This window comes from Centropristis striata, chromosome 13 (genome assembly GCF_030273125.1).
Source record: "Centropristis striata isolate RG_2023a ecotype Rhode Island chromosome 13, C.striata_1.0, whole genome shotgun sequence".
NCBI classification, from domain to species: Eukaryota; Metazoa; Chordata; class Actinopteri; order Perciformes; family Serranidae; genus Centropristis; species Centropristis striata.
Genome location: NC_081529.1, coordinates 13,890,447 through 13,908,120, shown reverse-complemented (window position 1 = coordinate 13,908,120; position 17,674 = coordinate 13,890,447). Strand labels below are relative to the sequence as shown.

At 39.4% G+C, this 17,674-nt stretch overlaps 1 protein-coding gene across 2 annotated transcripts; it reads right to left on the bottom strand.

Moving 5' to 3' along the window:
* Positions 1–1,854: 1,854 nt before the first annotated feature.
* engase (endo-beta-N-acetylglucosaminidase) lies at positions 1,855–17,136 on the bottom strand. 2 transcript variants are annotated; one of them, XM_059347715.1, is made up of 15 exons: positions 17,005–17,136; positions 16,598–16,707; positions 14,869–14,948; positions 14,583–14,784; positions 13,063–13,211; positions 12,571–12,725; positions 9,342–9,490; positions 9,083–9,254; positions 8,332–8,438; positions 8,119–8,230; positions 5,930–6,117; positions 5,716–5,858; positions 4,839–4,941; positions 4,633–4,744; positions 1,855–3,324 (listed from the first exon to the last, which is right to left on the bottom strand). In XM_059347715.1, exons 2-15 carry the CDS (start codon positions 16,687–16,689, stop codon positions 2,938–2,940), a joined length of 2,151 nt encoding a protein of 716 aa, XP_059203698.1. In that variant the 5' UTR covers positions 16,690–16,707; positions 17,005–17,136; the 3' UTR covers positions 1,855–2,937. The 2 variants fall into 2 exon arrangements, with proteins under 2 accessions (XP_059203698.1, XP_059203699.1); XM_059347716.1 differs by having other exon boundaries at positions 16,598–16,782; positions 17,005–17,110.
* Positions 17,137–17,674: the final 538 nt, after the last annotated feature.

The window sequence follows — 17,674 nt, the reverse complement described above, 5'->3', positions numbered from 1 at the left end:
GAACACTTTGAAATTGCCTATTTTTCTGCGTTAATGATCTGATCTGCATCCAAGTCCCGAGTATAGACAAAAAAAATGTGCTGGACCACACAAACCATGATAGTATTTCATGACTTTATTGGACACATCCATTAACCATTCATAGTGCTGGTGGAAAAGTTAAGTTAATCCTTCTATTATTTTTTTTACTAATACTTTTTATCGCCACTGTAAATGCTATGCAGAGGATTGTGGATAAGAATATCCCGAAAAGTATGCTTGCTTGCAACACTGTAAATTATGAGTGGATACAGTAGGACATCCTGGTAATTTTTGCATACTGCATTTGACTAACTACAGGTGCATCTCAATAAATTAGAATATAATAGAAAAGTTTATTCATGTTGGGTAATTCAATTCAAAAGTGGAAATAACACATTATATAGATCCATTTCACTCAGAATGAAACATTTCATGTCTTAATTTAATTTCTTCTAATTATAATGATTGACTTACGTTTAATGACAACCTTAAGTTCAGTGTCTCAAAATTGATTACAAAAGACCAATTTTAAAAAGTATGGAAATGTTGGCCTCTGAAAAGTATGTCCATCTATATGCACTCAATACTTGGTTGGGGCTATTTGACTTGAACTACTGCAATTTGACATTTCCATGATATGGAATGTATCTAATGTATGCACCTGTATGTATTGGGACATCCTAAATTATAAATATTTTCCGTGCTTATATAAAAATTTTCCGTGCATACTAAATTGTATGGGCGCTGGCTACACATCAGCATGTTAGTATTGAACTTAAAGCAGCACTGTGCAGTACAGCCTCACAGGTGCTAGCATGGCTGAAATCCATTCATTCAAACATGATGTATGTTAGATAGAAAAGATTAATTTCGTCCAAATGAAAAAAATACTTTTTCACAATGATCAAAACGTTTTTAATGTCAAAGTTAGAACAAATTAGGAGAAACTGATCGAGATTCAGTACAAAAAACACAATGTTAAAGTGTTAGTACTTGATTAACCATGATGCACCTGGTTTGGCCAATGGGACCTGGACCAAGACTTGAATGCTGTATGTGAGTAACAATGATGATCACATGTTGTAGTTTATTGTGTTAGTATGGCATTTCAATTTCAACAACAATGAAAATGATCCTTCAGTTACACAATGTTCTCCTTAAATCAACAAAGACATCAAACACACAGTTTATTTGTGGATCAGGAAGCTTTATATGGTGCATAAGATATGAATCAATCACATTTAATGATTAGAATTTAAAGAAACGATTTAGCATATGGATTATATTTGTAAATGTTGTTTTCCATATGATTGTACTGTATATATAAATGACACGAGTCCTGATACATCACTCATTTAGACCTGTAACCTAGTAAAAATGTTATCAACATGGGATCAACCACACAGCAAACTGCTACATTAACTGAAGGTGGACTGAAATGAAAAAGTCCACTGTGTGGTTGAAAAACCTGAGATGTAGTGGTAGAAGTGCATTTGATTGAGTTCACAGTGCAAATGTCATGCTCTGTATGTACATGTCAGTCGTGGATATGGTTCAACGTGAGTACTTTAACATAAACCCATCCATCTCAAAAGGACTGGGTCATTTTCAGAATAATTGCATTTCCCAACGTGAAGTGACTTGTGTCTTCGGCAGCACAGACACTTGGCTCACTACGGTGGCCCTGAAGTACAAACCACAACAGCAATTCACACAACACAGCAATTCATCACGGAAAGGGTAGGTACATGGAGAAATATGTACCTACCCTTTCCGTTGTGATGAATTGGTGTGTTGTGTAAATTGCTGTTGTGGTTTGCACTTCAGGGCCACCATAGCACACAGTTCTTTGGTCAAGAACATACAACAAGGACAATGTAGCGAAGCAGGAATAGTTCAACATTTTGGGTAACACGTTAAGAGTTATATGAGGATTAAAAAAAGCAGTAAATATGAAGCTACAGCCAGCAGTGAGTTACCAAATACAGTAAAAATAACAAACGTCTGGGCAGAGTCAGGTCTAGCTTGTCTAGCTCTTATGATTTCAGCTGTACCCCTGATAAAAATCTTCTTGTTATTACCCTTTTTTGACCAGTTCCCGGCCAGTTTGGAGGCGGTGCTCGTGTGGTTCAACTTGTGAACCATCTCCGAACCTGTCTGTTTGTTTCCACAGGCTCTGGAGCCACGTCATTACGTCACTGTTAACGTCTATATGTCTCTGCCCTCTCAGCAAGTACAACAACAACGGCAGATTACATGTCTCTACAACACATCTGTGCTGCTCCATTTGATCACTGTGGACGGCGAATACATTCTTATTAACACTTAACATAAGACATTAATGTTGGACTTTGTTGTAAGGTAATGCTAGCCTGCTAACGTTAGCACACTAGCGATAGCTCTCTAATGTTAGCACGCTAGCTTGCCCGTATCAATCACATTGCAGTTATCAAATCAAATAAATGAATGATAGACGTTTTATTTGGTCTCTCTCAACGCACCGAGTTGGTCCTGTTGGTCAGATACCCCCCAGCCCCTGATGCCCCTGGTATGACTTTTTTGGCCATTCGCTGTTGAACCAGTTTTCCCAGCCGGGAGCCGGCTCTTTGGCGGTGGAAAACCAAAGAACCGTTCGCAATTGGGCACCGGCCAGGAACTGGCTCTGGTCGATAACCCCTGTATGTGGACCTTTTGTTTTATTAAAGAAAACCTAGGATCGGTTCAAGTAGTTGCAAGGCGTAATCATTCCAGCACATTAGCATCAATGTGAAATATAGTAACATTGAGATATTAAGGTATTAAGCGGGGGAAAGCAAACTGGAGGACACTGAAGTGCCGGACCTTGAGAAGGTCATTAGGACCAGGATTGCAGCACCACTGAGTAAAGAGTCCTGATAGCAGTCATCGTGTTAATTCTTAAGAGTAGCTGAGGCTTCTCCTTCCCCAGTGGCTCTCTGGGAGCAGGAAGCCCTTCTTGATCACCGGCTCCACCACCACCTCCAGCAGGCCGGGTGCTTCGGGCACCTCCAGCTCTGTTACTCTGAAGATATTAGAGTACGCCCGGCCCACCAGAGCCAGCTGACCCGGGGGGACTCTAGGATCAGGTCCTCTCAGCCGCCGCCAGTACACCCTGAAGTGGCGCACAAGCTCGATTGGGTAATCCCATTGCAGAGTGGCATTGAGGCGTAGGCAGGTAGAGGTAGACTCTGCAGAGGAACCAGCACCACGCAGCCACACCACGTCATAAATGCACAAGCCCTTTACGAGCTGAGGGGGAGCCTGCAGACCTGCATCATCAAGCAGCTTAAAGAGAGAGAGAGGGAAGATTTAGTGACATTTTATGTGGAGACATTAAGGGTCCTTAGTGCTGATAATTTGCAGTTGCAACTAGGGATGGGCGTTTGGAAGAAACCTGCCAACTTGAACAACTATAACGTTGACGATCAATTAATTGATTAATCGCTATGGTTTTATACATACTCCAGTATGTATAAAACCATGCATACATGGGCAAAATAAAATATATATATATATATATATATATATATATATACACACACACACACACACACACACACACACACACAGTACTATGAGAAAGCCTGTTTTGATAACGGATGCTTTTCTTTTGAAAGGACGAAAAGAGACTTCCTGCTGATCGTCAAACTAACTCACGTGAGATTAAACTGTAGGTAAAGATAATGTCAAGGAGTTCAATGTTTTGTGTTTTAGCCCCCAAAGAGGCATGAGGTTAGTTTTCACAGTAATCTTGCATATTTAAGTGTGTTGGATGTTTTAAATAAGTTTTGGATCAAATTAAACCTAGCAATTCATGCTAGCAAGGTTTCATACAGTAAGCTAGTTTTGCTCAAATTAAGTTTATTGTATGTTTGTGTGTTTTATAATTGTTATTGCAACTTTCAGCTTGCAAACTGAAGCTTTATCCAACTTAATTCTCAGCTCATTGGCTTACTGACGTACGGCCGCATACTGTACTATGCAAAAGCTTGTTTTGATAACGGACGAGAGACGACAAGAGACTTCCTTTTGATCGTAAAACTAACTTGCGTGAGATTAAACTGTAAAGATGATGTCAGTGTTTTATGTTTTAGCACCCCAAGAGGCCTGAGGTTAGTTTTCACAGTAATCTTGGATACTTAAATGTGTTTTGTGTTTATGTTTAAAGTTTTTGTATAAAATTAGTAATTCATGCTAGCAAGGTTTGATACAGTAAGCTAGTTTTGCTCAAATTAATACTCTTGTATTTCTATGTGTTTAATTGTTATTGCAACTTTCAGTTTGCAAACTGTAGCTTTATCCAACTTAATTCTCAGGTCATTGGCTTATTGACGTTCGGCTGCAGAACTGAACGCAGTGTTTCAGTTTAGTGATACTGATACGCAGTTAGAGATAAAATTTAAATTAAAAAATACACAGACCCAATTGTTAACGACCATTAATCGATCATCGATTAATTATTCCCATTCCTAGTTGCAACATAGTTGAACTAGATGCAGTTGGAGTGACAGTTGAAAAGCAAATCCTGAAAGACATTCAAATAGCCTCTACCAATGTACAGTACAGAGGAGACAGTGAAGAAAGGTGTCTCACCATGATTTCTCCCACCCTGCAGCTGAACGGTGTGTCCTGAGGCTCTCCGTTCCTCTGGATGTTCAGACAAACTTCTCTCAGAGAACAGCCACGAAGCTCCAACTGTGAACACCTAAACACGGGGACATGAAGAAGACATAAAGACGTTAGAATAAAATCCATAAACTGAGCTTTCTCTTTTTTTCCGCTGTTGTAGAGTGCCTTACCCCACAGTCCAACCGTCTGGACCCAGGTTTCCACACAGCTGTGAGAAGTGGCTCATCACCTGGAGCCCGTCGTCCTGGACCACAGGAGACACACTGGGAGTGGCTGAAACACAAATGAAAACCAGGACATCACGGACACTCTAACTACAATAAGCATTGGAGGAGAATACATTGGACCTCATGATCTTACTGTTACTACTCATAAAAAATTTTGACGACTTACTACGATGATTTTTTATGAAATTTGGACAACATACTATACTATGACATTTTTTATTACATTTTGACGACTTACTATTACTTTTTTATGAAATTCTGGCGACATACTATTCTATGACATTTTTTATGAAATTTTGACAACCTACTTTATATTATGAGTTTTTATTAAATTTGGATGACATACTATACTATGACTTTTTTTATGAAATTGTGACAACATACTATATACAGGTGCATCTAAATACATAGGCCTACTCAATACATATTCAAATTCATTAGTAAGCCAAATTAGTAAGCCATAATCATTATAATTTATGATAATTCATTAGAAGACGAAATTAAATAAATTAAGACATGAAATGTTTCATTCTGTGTGTAATGGATCTATGTAATGTGTTATTTCCACTTTTTGAATTGAATTACTGACATAAATGAACTTTTCTATGATATTGTAATTTATTGAGATGCACCGGTACTATGACATTTTTTAATGAAATTTGGAGTACATACTATATACTATGGCTTTCTTTATTAAATTGATGACATACTATGACATTTTTTATGAAATTTTGACGACATATTACTGATTAAAGCTGATTAATGATTAAATGGTTGAGGATCAGGGTGATGGACAGTGGATGGATTGTGAGAAACTCACATTTGACATCCTGGACATCCATGTGTGTGCAAAGACTAGCGTCTGTGGTCTTCAGCTCCAGGGACACTGTGATCCCAGCAGATGGCTTGTAGATGAGGGTCACCAGAGTCTTGGATGCCAGGGGTACGTGGAGGGAGAAGATCCTGACACATACAGAGTATCAACTGTGAGACCACACACAAAACAAAGGAAGCAATGAGTAAAAAACACACACCTGGCAGAAACTGGCGACATTTGAGTGACGGGGATAAGTCCGTCCAGCAGCAGTGAGCAGCCTCCGTTCCAGGCATCCTCGGGGCAGCCGCGACTGCACAGCCAGCCCCGGTCCTCCAGCTTCATGTTGTAGTACAAGGGCTGAATCTCCTGGGCAGTCAGGTTGAACCAGCCACTGTTGGACTCAAGCTACACACACACACAGATAGAAGAGGAGGAGGAGGAGGAGGAGGATCACACCGTCATCCTCAGTAGAATGAAAAGTGCTCTTGGTGTTAATTGAAATAAAAGTTACCCAGAGGTGAAAATAATAACCAAATCCAATGCTCTTCAGAGAGCATCTTCTCTCCTAGCACCACACGATAATTCTACTCCTTAAAGAATTGTCACTAGCACTTATTGATGCACTAATAGCTCTTACTGCACTATACCTTGATTGTTTGCTTTTTTCTTCCTGTAGTCGCTTTGGATAAAAGCGTCTGCTAAATGACTAAATGTAAATGTAAATCCCGCTCTAATAAGAAAAAAATGTGTTTTATTAGTTTCAATGTGTGTTATTTTAGCTCACTGAAACATATCTGTTTACATCTGTACTGTCAGTTCACCCTGCTTACTAAGAGGAGGTAAGGTTTTTCTTTGCTGCTCTTTGTTAAGCTCTAGTTTCCTTTTGAAACCAATGAAAAATGTTGTAGCGTGCTTTTATGAGTTGCTGTTAAGCAGTGGTGTAATGTAACTAAGTAGATTTACTCAAGTACTGTACTTTAGTACAATTTTGAGGTACTTGTACTTTACTTGAGTATTTATTTTTTATGTTACTTATACTAATCTTTTATCTTGTCAGCCAAATTATGTGTAATACTTCTCCTCCACATCATTTTGAGGCAAACATTGTACTTTTTACTCAACTACCTTTAACTGACAGCTTTTTAGGTTTAACATGAAAAACATGAGAAAAAGTGATTACACATTTAAAAAAAGAAGTAGTTAATGAGTTTCCCATGTGGAGGGGGCCAGAGACCCGTGTGTCTGTGAGAGACTGCATGTTACAGAGACTTTTGTGCTTTAATTTTGACTTGTACAGGGCGATACAGCAAGCACGCTTCATATAAAAGTAGGAACCTGTTGCAGCTTGTGGCCTGAGTCCTTTGTTCAGTGAACACAGCAACGAACCAAACACAGTTTTTAAACTTTTAGTATGTTCTGCAGCTGCCCATACAAAGTACATACTGTTACAGGCAGTATTTAGAATACACTTGGGACTGGCTACTTCTTTATAACATGGCGCCTTGAACTTTGACTCTCTGGCTCATATATATATTGTGCAAAGGGTTGTGGGTAAATATTAATGGACCAGCACTTTTTTAGTTTGCGACCACTCAAAGCGCTTTACACTACAAACTGCGCTCATTCACCCTTTCACACACACATTCATACTGGTGGCAGAGGCTACCCTAAACGGTGACACCTGCCACCATTGGAAATTAAATAACACACTGATGAACGCAGCATCGGGAGCAATTTGGGGTTCAGTATCTTGCCCAAGGATACTTTCACATGTAGGCTGCCATGGTCAGGGATTGAACCACCAACCTTCCGATCAGTGGGTGACCAATCTACCAACTGAGCCACAGCCGCCCAAATTGAGTCACAATAGTCAGAAGAACATGCTGGCTTGTCTACTGCAGAAATGTAGCCATAAACAGTAGGACATCCTGGTATTCATGATATACTGCACTAGACAAACTATGTATTGGGACATACTAGATCTTTTTCTGTATGGTACTACGAGCACCGGAATGTATATTTCATCAAAATATCTTGTTTAAATGTTTCCAACTTTATTGTTGGACACCAATTCCCTGCAGGATGTTTACACAGAACAGAGAGGAGAGGACAAGAGAGGTTGGAAATATGGAAATCGGTCAATATGTATAGAATGTTTAGCAAACTTTTTTTTTTTTTTTACAATATTGGTAACACTTGTGTGCAGAAATGTTGTATGCATAGATACAATTTTTGTAAAATAAATAACCAAAGAAATTCTACTTATATTGCACAAAAGTCATGTTTAAGTTCTCCCTACTTATAGCCACGATTGTGCTGTTTCCAATAACATTTATATATATATATATTATATACTGCAGTGAGGAAAAATCTGACAAGAAGTTGCAGATGCATTTCATGTAGTACCTGTCCTCTCCTGTAGATGGCCTTCCCAAAGCCCTGGCAGAAAGACGAGATGAACGGAAGAGGCGAGGCAGGTCGATGGATGTACAGGTAGTCTGTCAGAAGAGCCCAGAACCTGCACACAGGACACAACTCTGTTTAACTTCTCCACCAACTAACAGCCACTGCCGTCTTCTTCAGTACTTAATGTGTGTGTTTATATTGTGTTGGTCTCACTTGTCCTGATTTTTGCGGAATTCAGTCTTGTCCTCGTGGGTCTCGTACACCCATCCCGGAGCAAAGATGGCTGTTGAGAAGTTGTGCTTCCGAATGACTTCCAGTGCCTGCAGACAACAAACACGCTGTCAATGATCAATAGAGGTAGGGGAAACAATCGATACAGCATAGTGTCACAATATTTTGCGTGGCAATATTATTCGATTCATGGCCGGCAAGTGTCAATAATTTTTGCTGTTTTTTGTTTTTTTCCACAGGCCATAGCGGGCTCACTTTTAGGAATATACTAGAGACACTGGTATAATATGAAACTAGAAGATCTAAAGAATCCATAGGCATGTGCATCAGAATATTGTGTCGGGAAGTTGATGAAATAACGCTGCAAAGTAACGAGCATTTGAGCTACATGCTAAAGACACTGGAACCAGGTTTGTGACTCCGTCGTCACGTCATTTCACGGACACAGCCGAGCTAGCAGAGCAGTGAAGCCTAAAATTGAGGAAAGTTTGAGAAAATGCCAAAACAAGTTTTGACTGAATTTAATTTTGTGGACACAAAATGCAGTTAAACAGTTAAATTGCAATATATTGTATCGCAACACTTACCATATCGCATAATGCTTAAAATCGCAATAATATCGTATCATGACTCAAGTATTGGGATAAAATCGTATCGTGGGGCCTCTGCTGATTCACACCTCTAATGATCAACACTTCCTTATCAGCACAAACACGTGTTTCACACTGTGTACCTTATTTGTTTCCAACATTCCTCCCACCACCTTGCCTCGAGCGAAAACGTCCACTCCAATGAAGACGTCAGCCTGGCGACCCTGGATCCCACTGTAGTCCGCCATCCACTCCAGATTCTGCTCTGTCCAGTTGTAGTTGGTGAAGAAACCATCACAAGCATCGAAAAACACCCTGAGATCAAGAGATGATAGTTATTAACGTCATCTAAATGGACATAATGATTGTTTACCATCGGTTTCTAATTTGAATTTTCTCCACCTATTATGCTGGTTGAGTTCATTCTGCCACGTCAGCTGTCCGGTCTGGATCACACTGTCGTACCACAGGACCAGGCTGCCGGACACCCGCTCATGCATCTGGTCAGTCAGATAGCGCAGAAACAATGGCGTGTTCTTCACCGCCGTCTCCTGCAGAAAAAGGACATTACAGGTCATTAGAGATCAACATGTGCAATGTTTGCCACATTCACCACCTCAGTTTAGCACTCAGATACAGTACAGCTGAGGCTAATGGAAAGTCAATAGGCAATAAAACCAAATATTGGACACATTGAAATGCTGAGCGGGTGATAGTGCTAGATGATCACCACAGTTATTACAGTTCATGCTGTCCTTAAAGTGTGTCTGCCACAATCCATATCAGTGTTTCCTCTAGTTTTTTTTCAGCAGCTGGGGTAAAGGGTTATTTGTGCCCTGGATGGTGTGAGTGTGTAAATATCAATCAGCAATTTAGAAAGTATAAAAAATGACACTCAAATGCAAAACAAGATTTAGAACCAGTGTTTCCAACAGGATTTTCTGAGATTATGATTGGGGGACCTGAACAAAGTAGGGGGATCTGGGGGCATGGTCCCCCAGAGAACATTTTTTCCCCCGAAAAGCCTAAATTTGGTGCCTCTTGCACATTCTAATGTCACTATTCCATCTTAATCATTGCATAATTTAATGAATTATTGTAAAAGGACAATAAGGGTTCTTCTGTTTTATTTATGGCATCATATTTTGACAGTCTTCTTGTAAATTCGGTGGTGTTAACACATCCATGTGCTCTTATTTTGAAAGCTACAGGTGTTTGCTTTTATTCTGGAGGCGGGTCTAGCACATTCTTACCGTAATGCTTAGTAACGGGCCACCGCTACTGAATGAATATAGCGGAAACCCTGCATATGTACATTATTATGTATCACCAAAGTCAATAAAAGACATTGCCAAGGAAACTGTGGTGGATTTTCCATATTACAACCGACCTGTGCCCTAGTTTAGGTCAGCTTTGTCTTATAAGAGCTTTGTTGTGCCAGTCAAGGGGTTCGTCTCTACATGTTATCAATGTTTTGGTTTCTGGGGCACCATTCCACCCTGTCCCAGACTGATCTCTGTCCTTCAGAATAGAATGTAAGCATTATTCCAGGGGAAAGGTTTTCAGAGATGATTTGATATCCCGCCTGCTCTGTTCTCCCGTCTATGCATGATGAATTGTTATCTCACCTCATACGAGCTTCATAAAATATTTCAACATAAGCCATCGGAGTCCCCTAGCTTTCATTGTCTCTGAGTCAAGATCAATAATTTTTCTATAACAGAAACATCCAAAATCTTGTGCCAAACCATCCAGTACAGGTTGAGATATTTCATCAGGATAAGAGACATTGTTGACCTGCTGGTGGTGCTAGAGGAAAGGAGTAAATTCAGTACCCCTCTTCCTCTGGGGAACATGAATATGTGTACTTAATTTCTGCCTTTTATGCCCCGTTGTATGTAGAGCAACATCCACCAGCCTGTGGATGGTACCTCACGTCAGCTTCAGGGATCTCAGATCTCTGTTCCACGTCAAGTTTCCACAGGTCTGTCTTCCTGCTTTTGTCCAGTGGAGGCCACTTCTTGGCGTGATGTGTCCAATCCATCTCATAATGACGGTGTCTGTTGGTCGGAGTTTTCTGAGGCTCCTTGTTAAGACTGTCAGTAGCTTGGTGTTGATGCTGCATTGGGGGGGATGACCACACATTGTTCAGGATTGTGAATGTGTTTGGGAAAGGTTCGCTTTGGGTCTTCCTGGCTTCCTCCTTTCTTGTGGGTTGTAATCCACCACCTGTCTAGCTATGTTTGTTGGTTCTTTTCTAAGTGTGTGACAGATCCACATCCACTTTCTTCATTTGAATTGAGTGTTAATTTGCTCCTGGTTTGTCTGTTTTGTTGTCTATATTTGGTATTCTGTTGGGCCACCATATCCTCAGGAGTTATCGGAGGCAGTTGTTAAATAATACTTGCAATTTATTGATGATTGCTTTGGTGGTTTTCCAGGTTTCACAGCCATAATGAACAACTGATTTTACATTTGAGTTCAAATTTGGATTTTTGTGTTTTTGGAGAGCTGGGAAGAGAGCCTTACAGGTCAGAGTGTTCTGAAGGCAGGTCTTGCTTTGCTGATGCGTTGCTCATTGCTCCTCCATCTGTGCTGAAGTTGGCTCCAAGGTAGACGCACTCAGCCCCACTTTCTTGATATTTATTGCCTGGTCAGATTTGATTTTGACCCTCATCACCTTGGTCTTTCCAGAATTAATAATGAGGCCCATTCGTTTGCTGTGTTCATGTAGTCTGTTTCTCAGGAACACATACACAAATGCAGTTAAAGACCATCACACATACTTCCCTCAGTCTTATCTTAACTTTAAAAATGTGGTTGCCATTTCCTCCTCGGCATGTGAACTTGGTGTAAAAACTCTTAATGATGAGGATGATTTGTTGTAGAATCCCATATGTTCTTCTTAAACTGACCCTGTGAATAGGCCCGTCAGAAGTTTATGTCGAAAGATTTTTTCCATTCTGTGCACTGTTTTTTGACATTACCCAGAGTGAAAACCTGCTCAGCACCTTCTTCATCTCTACAAACCTGCTTGTTCTTCCCAGAGTCGTTTGTCCACTGCTTCAATGATTTTTTGCAAAGAGTTTTCTTGGAGTTGACAAAAAATTGATTCCACACTTGTTGGTGCAGTTACTCAGGGAAGCAGTCGTAGGGATCTTTAAACCCTTTGACCGAACCTATCATATGTCTGTGAAGAGTGGCTGAAGCAAACTGGTAGACAGCTCTGTGTGAACTATGAACACTACTCCATTTTTAGATTAATATATGGGAGTGGATATGAATGTGCTGAGATCAGCATACCTGCTGTCTGCTTGCAGCTCTTAAAATAGAGTTGATGGAAATATTACCTCATTTTATCAAAACGCATTTTCACCGTAATAGAATATAAAGTGCACTTTAAGTCGGTGGAGCCTCTTTCTGCTGTTAGTTAGATATTACAAAAATATAATAATGTATTATAATTTTGATGTATTACAATTCTTATAAGTCAAGACTAAGTGTGAATCATATTTTTGACTTGTTAAGTTTCATTTTTCATCTCATCATTTGGATTTTAAAAGTCAGAATCATAACTGAGTATCTCATTATGGACACACTAGGACTATAACTATATAAAAGTCTAACTCACACTGAGGGCGTTCTCTATGTTAATGAGCCAGCCGTCGAAGCCGTAACAGTGGCTGATCTGGACGAGTTTATCAGCCACCGCCCGGTACGACTCCTCGTCTTTCAGGAAGGCCTCGCACATCACAGCTCCATCAGTCCACTCTGTGATAAATGTCCCTGGAAAGCAACAGATTTGATACATCAGGACAGGAAGAATGATAGAGACACTGAACTGAAACTACAGGCATGGAAAAAATTATTAGACCACGCTTATTTTCTTCAATTTCTTGTTCATTTTAATGCCTTGTACAACTAAAGGTACATTTGTTTGGACAAATATAATGATAACAACAGAAATATTTCATAAGAGTTTCTGATATCTAGACATTTTTCATGGTTTTCTTGATAACGATGTTGGCTATTATCAAGAAAACCATGGAAATGTCTAGATATCAGTGGTCTAATAACTTTTTCCATGACTGTATATGAGATTCACACATCGAAGTGGACTAACCCTGGACAATCACTCCATGTTTATGTGCAGCATTGGTCCAAACTGCAGGAGGAATGGTCACCAGCTTGTGTGTGAAGTAGTTGAAAATATCAATGTAGGGCCAGTGGTAGAAGGCATACGGAGCATCTGCTTTGGTCCCCTGGGCAAACCTGCACAACGGAGAGCATCCAATGGCATCACGGTGAGCAAATGAATGAGAATTATGGAATCAAACTTTCAAAATTAAATAGGGGAAACAATGAAACCTCACTGAAAAAGTAACAGAGATTCGGGATAGGAACACAGAAATGTTCCTGCATGAGGCCAATTCACATGTAATGCTAAGCTAGTCAGAGTGCTTCGTAGAGCATGCTTCAGCTAGATAGAACATCAACATGAAATGTCACGTTTTGCTTTTGCTCTAAAGTGATCAGTCTGCACTGCTGTTTAAAGATGCAAGGACACAGCCAGTATATGGACACCCTTTGTCAGAATACCATAAAGAAATGAATAACCTTTGCGAAACAGTGACCAACCATCAGTGTTGGTCCTAACTGATGCTGTGCTGTTTAAATGGGAGTAAATAGAAGTGTGAATCAATCAGCAGAGGCCCCACGATGCGATTTTATCCCGATACTTGAGTCACGATACGATATTATTGCGATTTTAAGCATTTTGCGATATGGTGAGTATGGCGATACAATATATTGCGATTCAACTGTTTAACTGCATTTTGTGTCCACAAAATTAAATTTGATCAAGAATTGTTTTGTCAAGCCGACAGACTGACCAACAAAGTATTCAGTCAAACGGAACTCAACTGATATCAAACATGTATGGACGACAACAACTGCAAAATTTTCTCACACTGTCCTCAATTTTAAGCTTCACTGCTCTGTAAAGCTTCGATACGGCTGTGTCTGTGAAACAATGTCGTGACAGAGTCACATACCTGGTTCCAGTTTCTTTAGCATGTAGCTAGAACCCTCGTTTTCCAAAACGTTGTATGGCCTCAAGTCTTTGCAAATGAAGAAAGTAACGGATTGTGTTATTTTCTCTATAGCATGACATCAGAGGTCACATAACCGCTTTGAAAATCACCATGAAACATGAAAAAAAAAAAGCCTAACTTTGCAGCGTTATTTCGCCAACTTCCCAACACAATATCCTGATGCACATGGGGCCTATAGATTCCTTAGATCTTCTAGTTTCATAAGGTACCAGCCAGTATATTCTTAAAAGTGAGAACGCTACAGCCTCTGGAAAAAAAACAGTGAAAATACTGCCAGCCGTCGGAACACTAAATATTGATACTAGCCAGCCATGAATGAATATAATATTGCCATGCAAAATATCACGATACTATGCTATATAAATTTTTCTGCCTCCTCTAGAGCAAACCTCTGCAGCAGGTTCTACATCTGGAAAAAAAACCTCCCCAGAAAAGTGGACTGTTATCCGGTTTTCAATCACACACTCAACAGTGATATGAGAGTTGTGTTCAGTCAGGTTGTTTTTTTGTTCTTTAATATGCTCCATACCGGTCATCCAGGTATCCGCCCATCATGTCATGAGACACCAGCGTCCGACGTTGACTGCTGGCCAGAGGAGGATCCCGAGGTGCCAGAGGGACCACTGCCACATTAAAGGGGTTTGCCTCGCTTCGTTTCCACGACAACAGCTCCTCCAAAGTCTGAAGACCACAGCTGATTGGTTCGGTGGTGTCAGCGTCATAATGTGTGGCTGAGAGGGAAAGGAAATGAAGTGTCATGTGGTGTAATGATCTCAACACAACAAGACTTTACTGCAACTCCACAGTCAGCTCACCTGGCAGTGGAGAGGGCGTGTACTTGATGTCTTCATGGACACTGCCTGAACCCATCGGTTGATCCAAACAAGACTCCAACCTGCCGAGAATGCAACGTGACAGCTGAGACTTGTGTAAACTGTACAAAAACTAGTTGATTTTTCTGACTTATTTTTTACACCTCAGCTTCAGAAAGTACTAATTAGTCTACGAAAACTTTTATCTTGTCTCGTGTGGCTCTGGAGGAGGTCTGTCAAGTCAGGAGATGAAAAACTGTCAGAGAAGTAACTAAAGCTGTCAGACGTATGTATCACATTTGCCTCTGAGCAGTGGTGGAAGAAGTATTCAGGTCCCTTACTTAAGTAAAAGTATTAATACCACGCAGTGAAATCACTCCACTACAAGTACAAGTCCTGCATTCAGTACAAAAGTATCAAAATTTACTTAAAGTATCAAAAGTAAAAGTAATCATTATGCAGAATGGACCAGCTCAGAATATTAAATATATTCTAAATATATTATTAGATTATTTTCATTGATACATTCATGAAAGAAGTGTTTTAATCTTAGGATAGGACTAATTTTAACTACTTAATATACTGTTAGCCTATGAGGTTTAATTAAAAAAAAAAAGTCAAATCACTTTAATTGTTAATTTTTTAATGTTAAATCTTGAGCTGAAAAGAAACTAAAGCTGTCAGCTAAATGTAGTGGAGTAAAAAGTACAATATTTGCCTCAAAATGCAGTGAAGTATAAATATAAAGTTACATGAAATGAAAACACTTAAGTACAAGTACCTCAAAATTGTACTTAAGTACAGTACTTGAGTAAATGTACTTTCCACCACTACATCTGAGATGTTGTAGAGTAGAAAGTGACATCATGAGAGGAAAATACTCAAGAAAAGTACAGGTCCTAAGAATGGGGTGCACTTATAAGAATAATATAATAATAAGAATGCTTGCCTAAGTACAGTAATAGAATAAATGTAAAATTATGCATGTTTTCTGCTAAAGTCAATAAGCAGGGCTTATACTGAATGTCATTTCAAATGTCGTCACCTTGTTAAAATAATCGCCTAACTCATTTTTTCAAGTTTTGCAGGAAACACAAAACTTCACCAAAAGTGTAACATATGACATTTATTGATCATTTCACTCAAAAAGGATGTAACAAAGGATGGCTATTGGCATAGTAATAACATTGTGTGTACATTATGTAGCTTAAGAGAAATAAATGACTTAGGTAATTTTTTGCACATGCCTTTGTGACTTAAGCAAGATATGGTAACACTTTATTTTGGAGGTGTCTACATAAGAGTCACACAAGCCTGTCATGACAAGTATCATGAGCATTAATGTTACTTCAAAGTGTCATTAATGTTCATGACACATCCCATGTCATGTTTATGACACACTCATGTCACTCTTATGTAGACACCTTAGAGTAAAGTGTTACCAACATTAGTGTCAACAATAAAACACTGATAAACTAAACTGATAACTAAACAACCTCCCTCTAGCTCTTCTTTGCTGGGTTCTTATCTGATCCCGATGAATGTGGCAAATTGTCAAAGAAGTTATGATCTTAAAGGGGTAAAATCACATGAGCAGATAAAAAATAACTTACGCGATTATTTTAACAGTGTGACGATGTAGTAAACAGAAAGTGAAGTCATTAAACCTGTGAACGGTTGCCATGGCACCACGTAGGCTAAGATAGTAACGGAGTAGGTTAGGTTAAGTTACCGGCTGGGGGCACTCTTCTCGCCGACATGAAGAGGCTCCTCTCCGGCCTCACTCGGGAGAGAAAGCTCGTCTCCGTCTACAGTCTGAGCCATGATGACAACAAAGTTTCTCTGAGGAGGAAACAGAAGCAGGAAACACAAAGGTGTGTCCTTCTTGCCGACAGGAACAGACTTCCGACCACAATCCTTCACAATAAAAGCGCAATTTCCACCAATAAACAATACGGAAAAACTAAAGTAGCATTATTTACGTTACTTTATGTTAATTTAAACACTTCAATAATTACACTGGAGTTGTCACATACAGCTGTGTCGTGTTGTGCTCCCTATTCAAGAAAGTGCGACGACTGAAGTTTCGTTTTTACAATGTTATATATCAGAAATGCTGAAGTTCCTTTTAACACTTACAAGCGACTGTGTTTAGTTTACCCGTGCAGTTTATTGTCCCTGAGAGGACAGACTGGCTGACTAGCTAACGGGCAGCTGGACAAAGGAGCCAGTCTTTTGTTGTTGTGCAAGAACAGACTCCTTCTCTTCGAGGAGATTAGTCCCTTACAGGAAACACACACACACACAACAATAAGCGGGGAAGGCAAATATGGCGGCCACGCATGTGCAGTAAAGGCGTGTGTGTGCGTGGTATGTACAACCCATAGACTGTATAAATATATATATATATATACATATATACATAGCTGAATTTTACAAATTGCCAAAACCCATTGACGTTTACATGACATTGGAATTTATTTTAATTTTAAAGATACAGTGTATGGGGGCATACTGTTAAGATCTCCTTTATTAGCCTCACAAAGTGGATAGCAAAAAAAATAAAAATATAAGAAAGGTATTAGTTAAAACGAGTTTAAAAAAATATTTTTAAAAAGTATCAACAATTTACTATAAACAAGTAGAAATATAAAAAGTATTAAACATTAAAACACAAATATAATAAGAACTTTAGGAAGATAATATATACAATTATATTACACATTAATAGTGCCTTGCAACATGCCTAGTTATGCATTTCAGGCATCACGTATTGGTTTATTCTGAGATTCTACCGGACTAACTGAAT

What these genes read in the sequence shown, in the direction of transcription:
- engase (XM_059347715.1), bottom strand. Translation starts at nt 16,689, where the DNA reads ATGGCTCAGACTGTAGACGGAGACGAGCTTTCTCTCCCGAGTGAGGCC. An exon ending in ACATAGAGAACGCCCTCAGT is followed by an intron (nt 9,491 to 12,570) that starts GTGAGTTAGACT and finishes CTTTTTCTGCAG; the next exon opens with GAGACGGCGGTGAAGAACAC. An exon ending in TTCCGCAAAAATCAGGACAA is followed by an intron (nt 8,231 to 8,331) that starts GTGAGACCAACA and finishes TCCTGTGTGCAG; the next exon opens with GTTCTGGGCTCTTCTGACAG.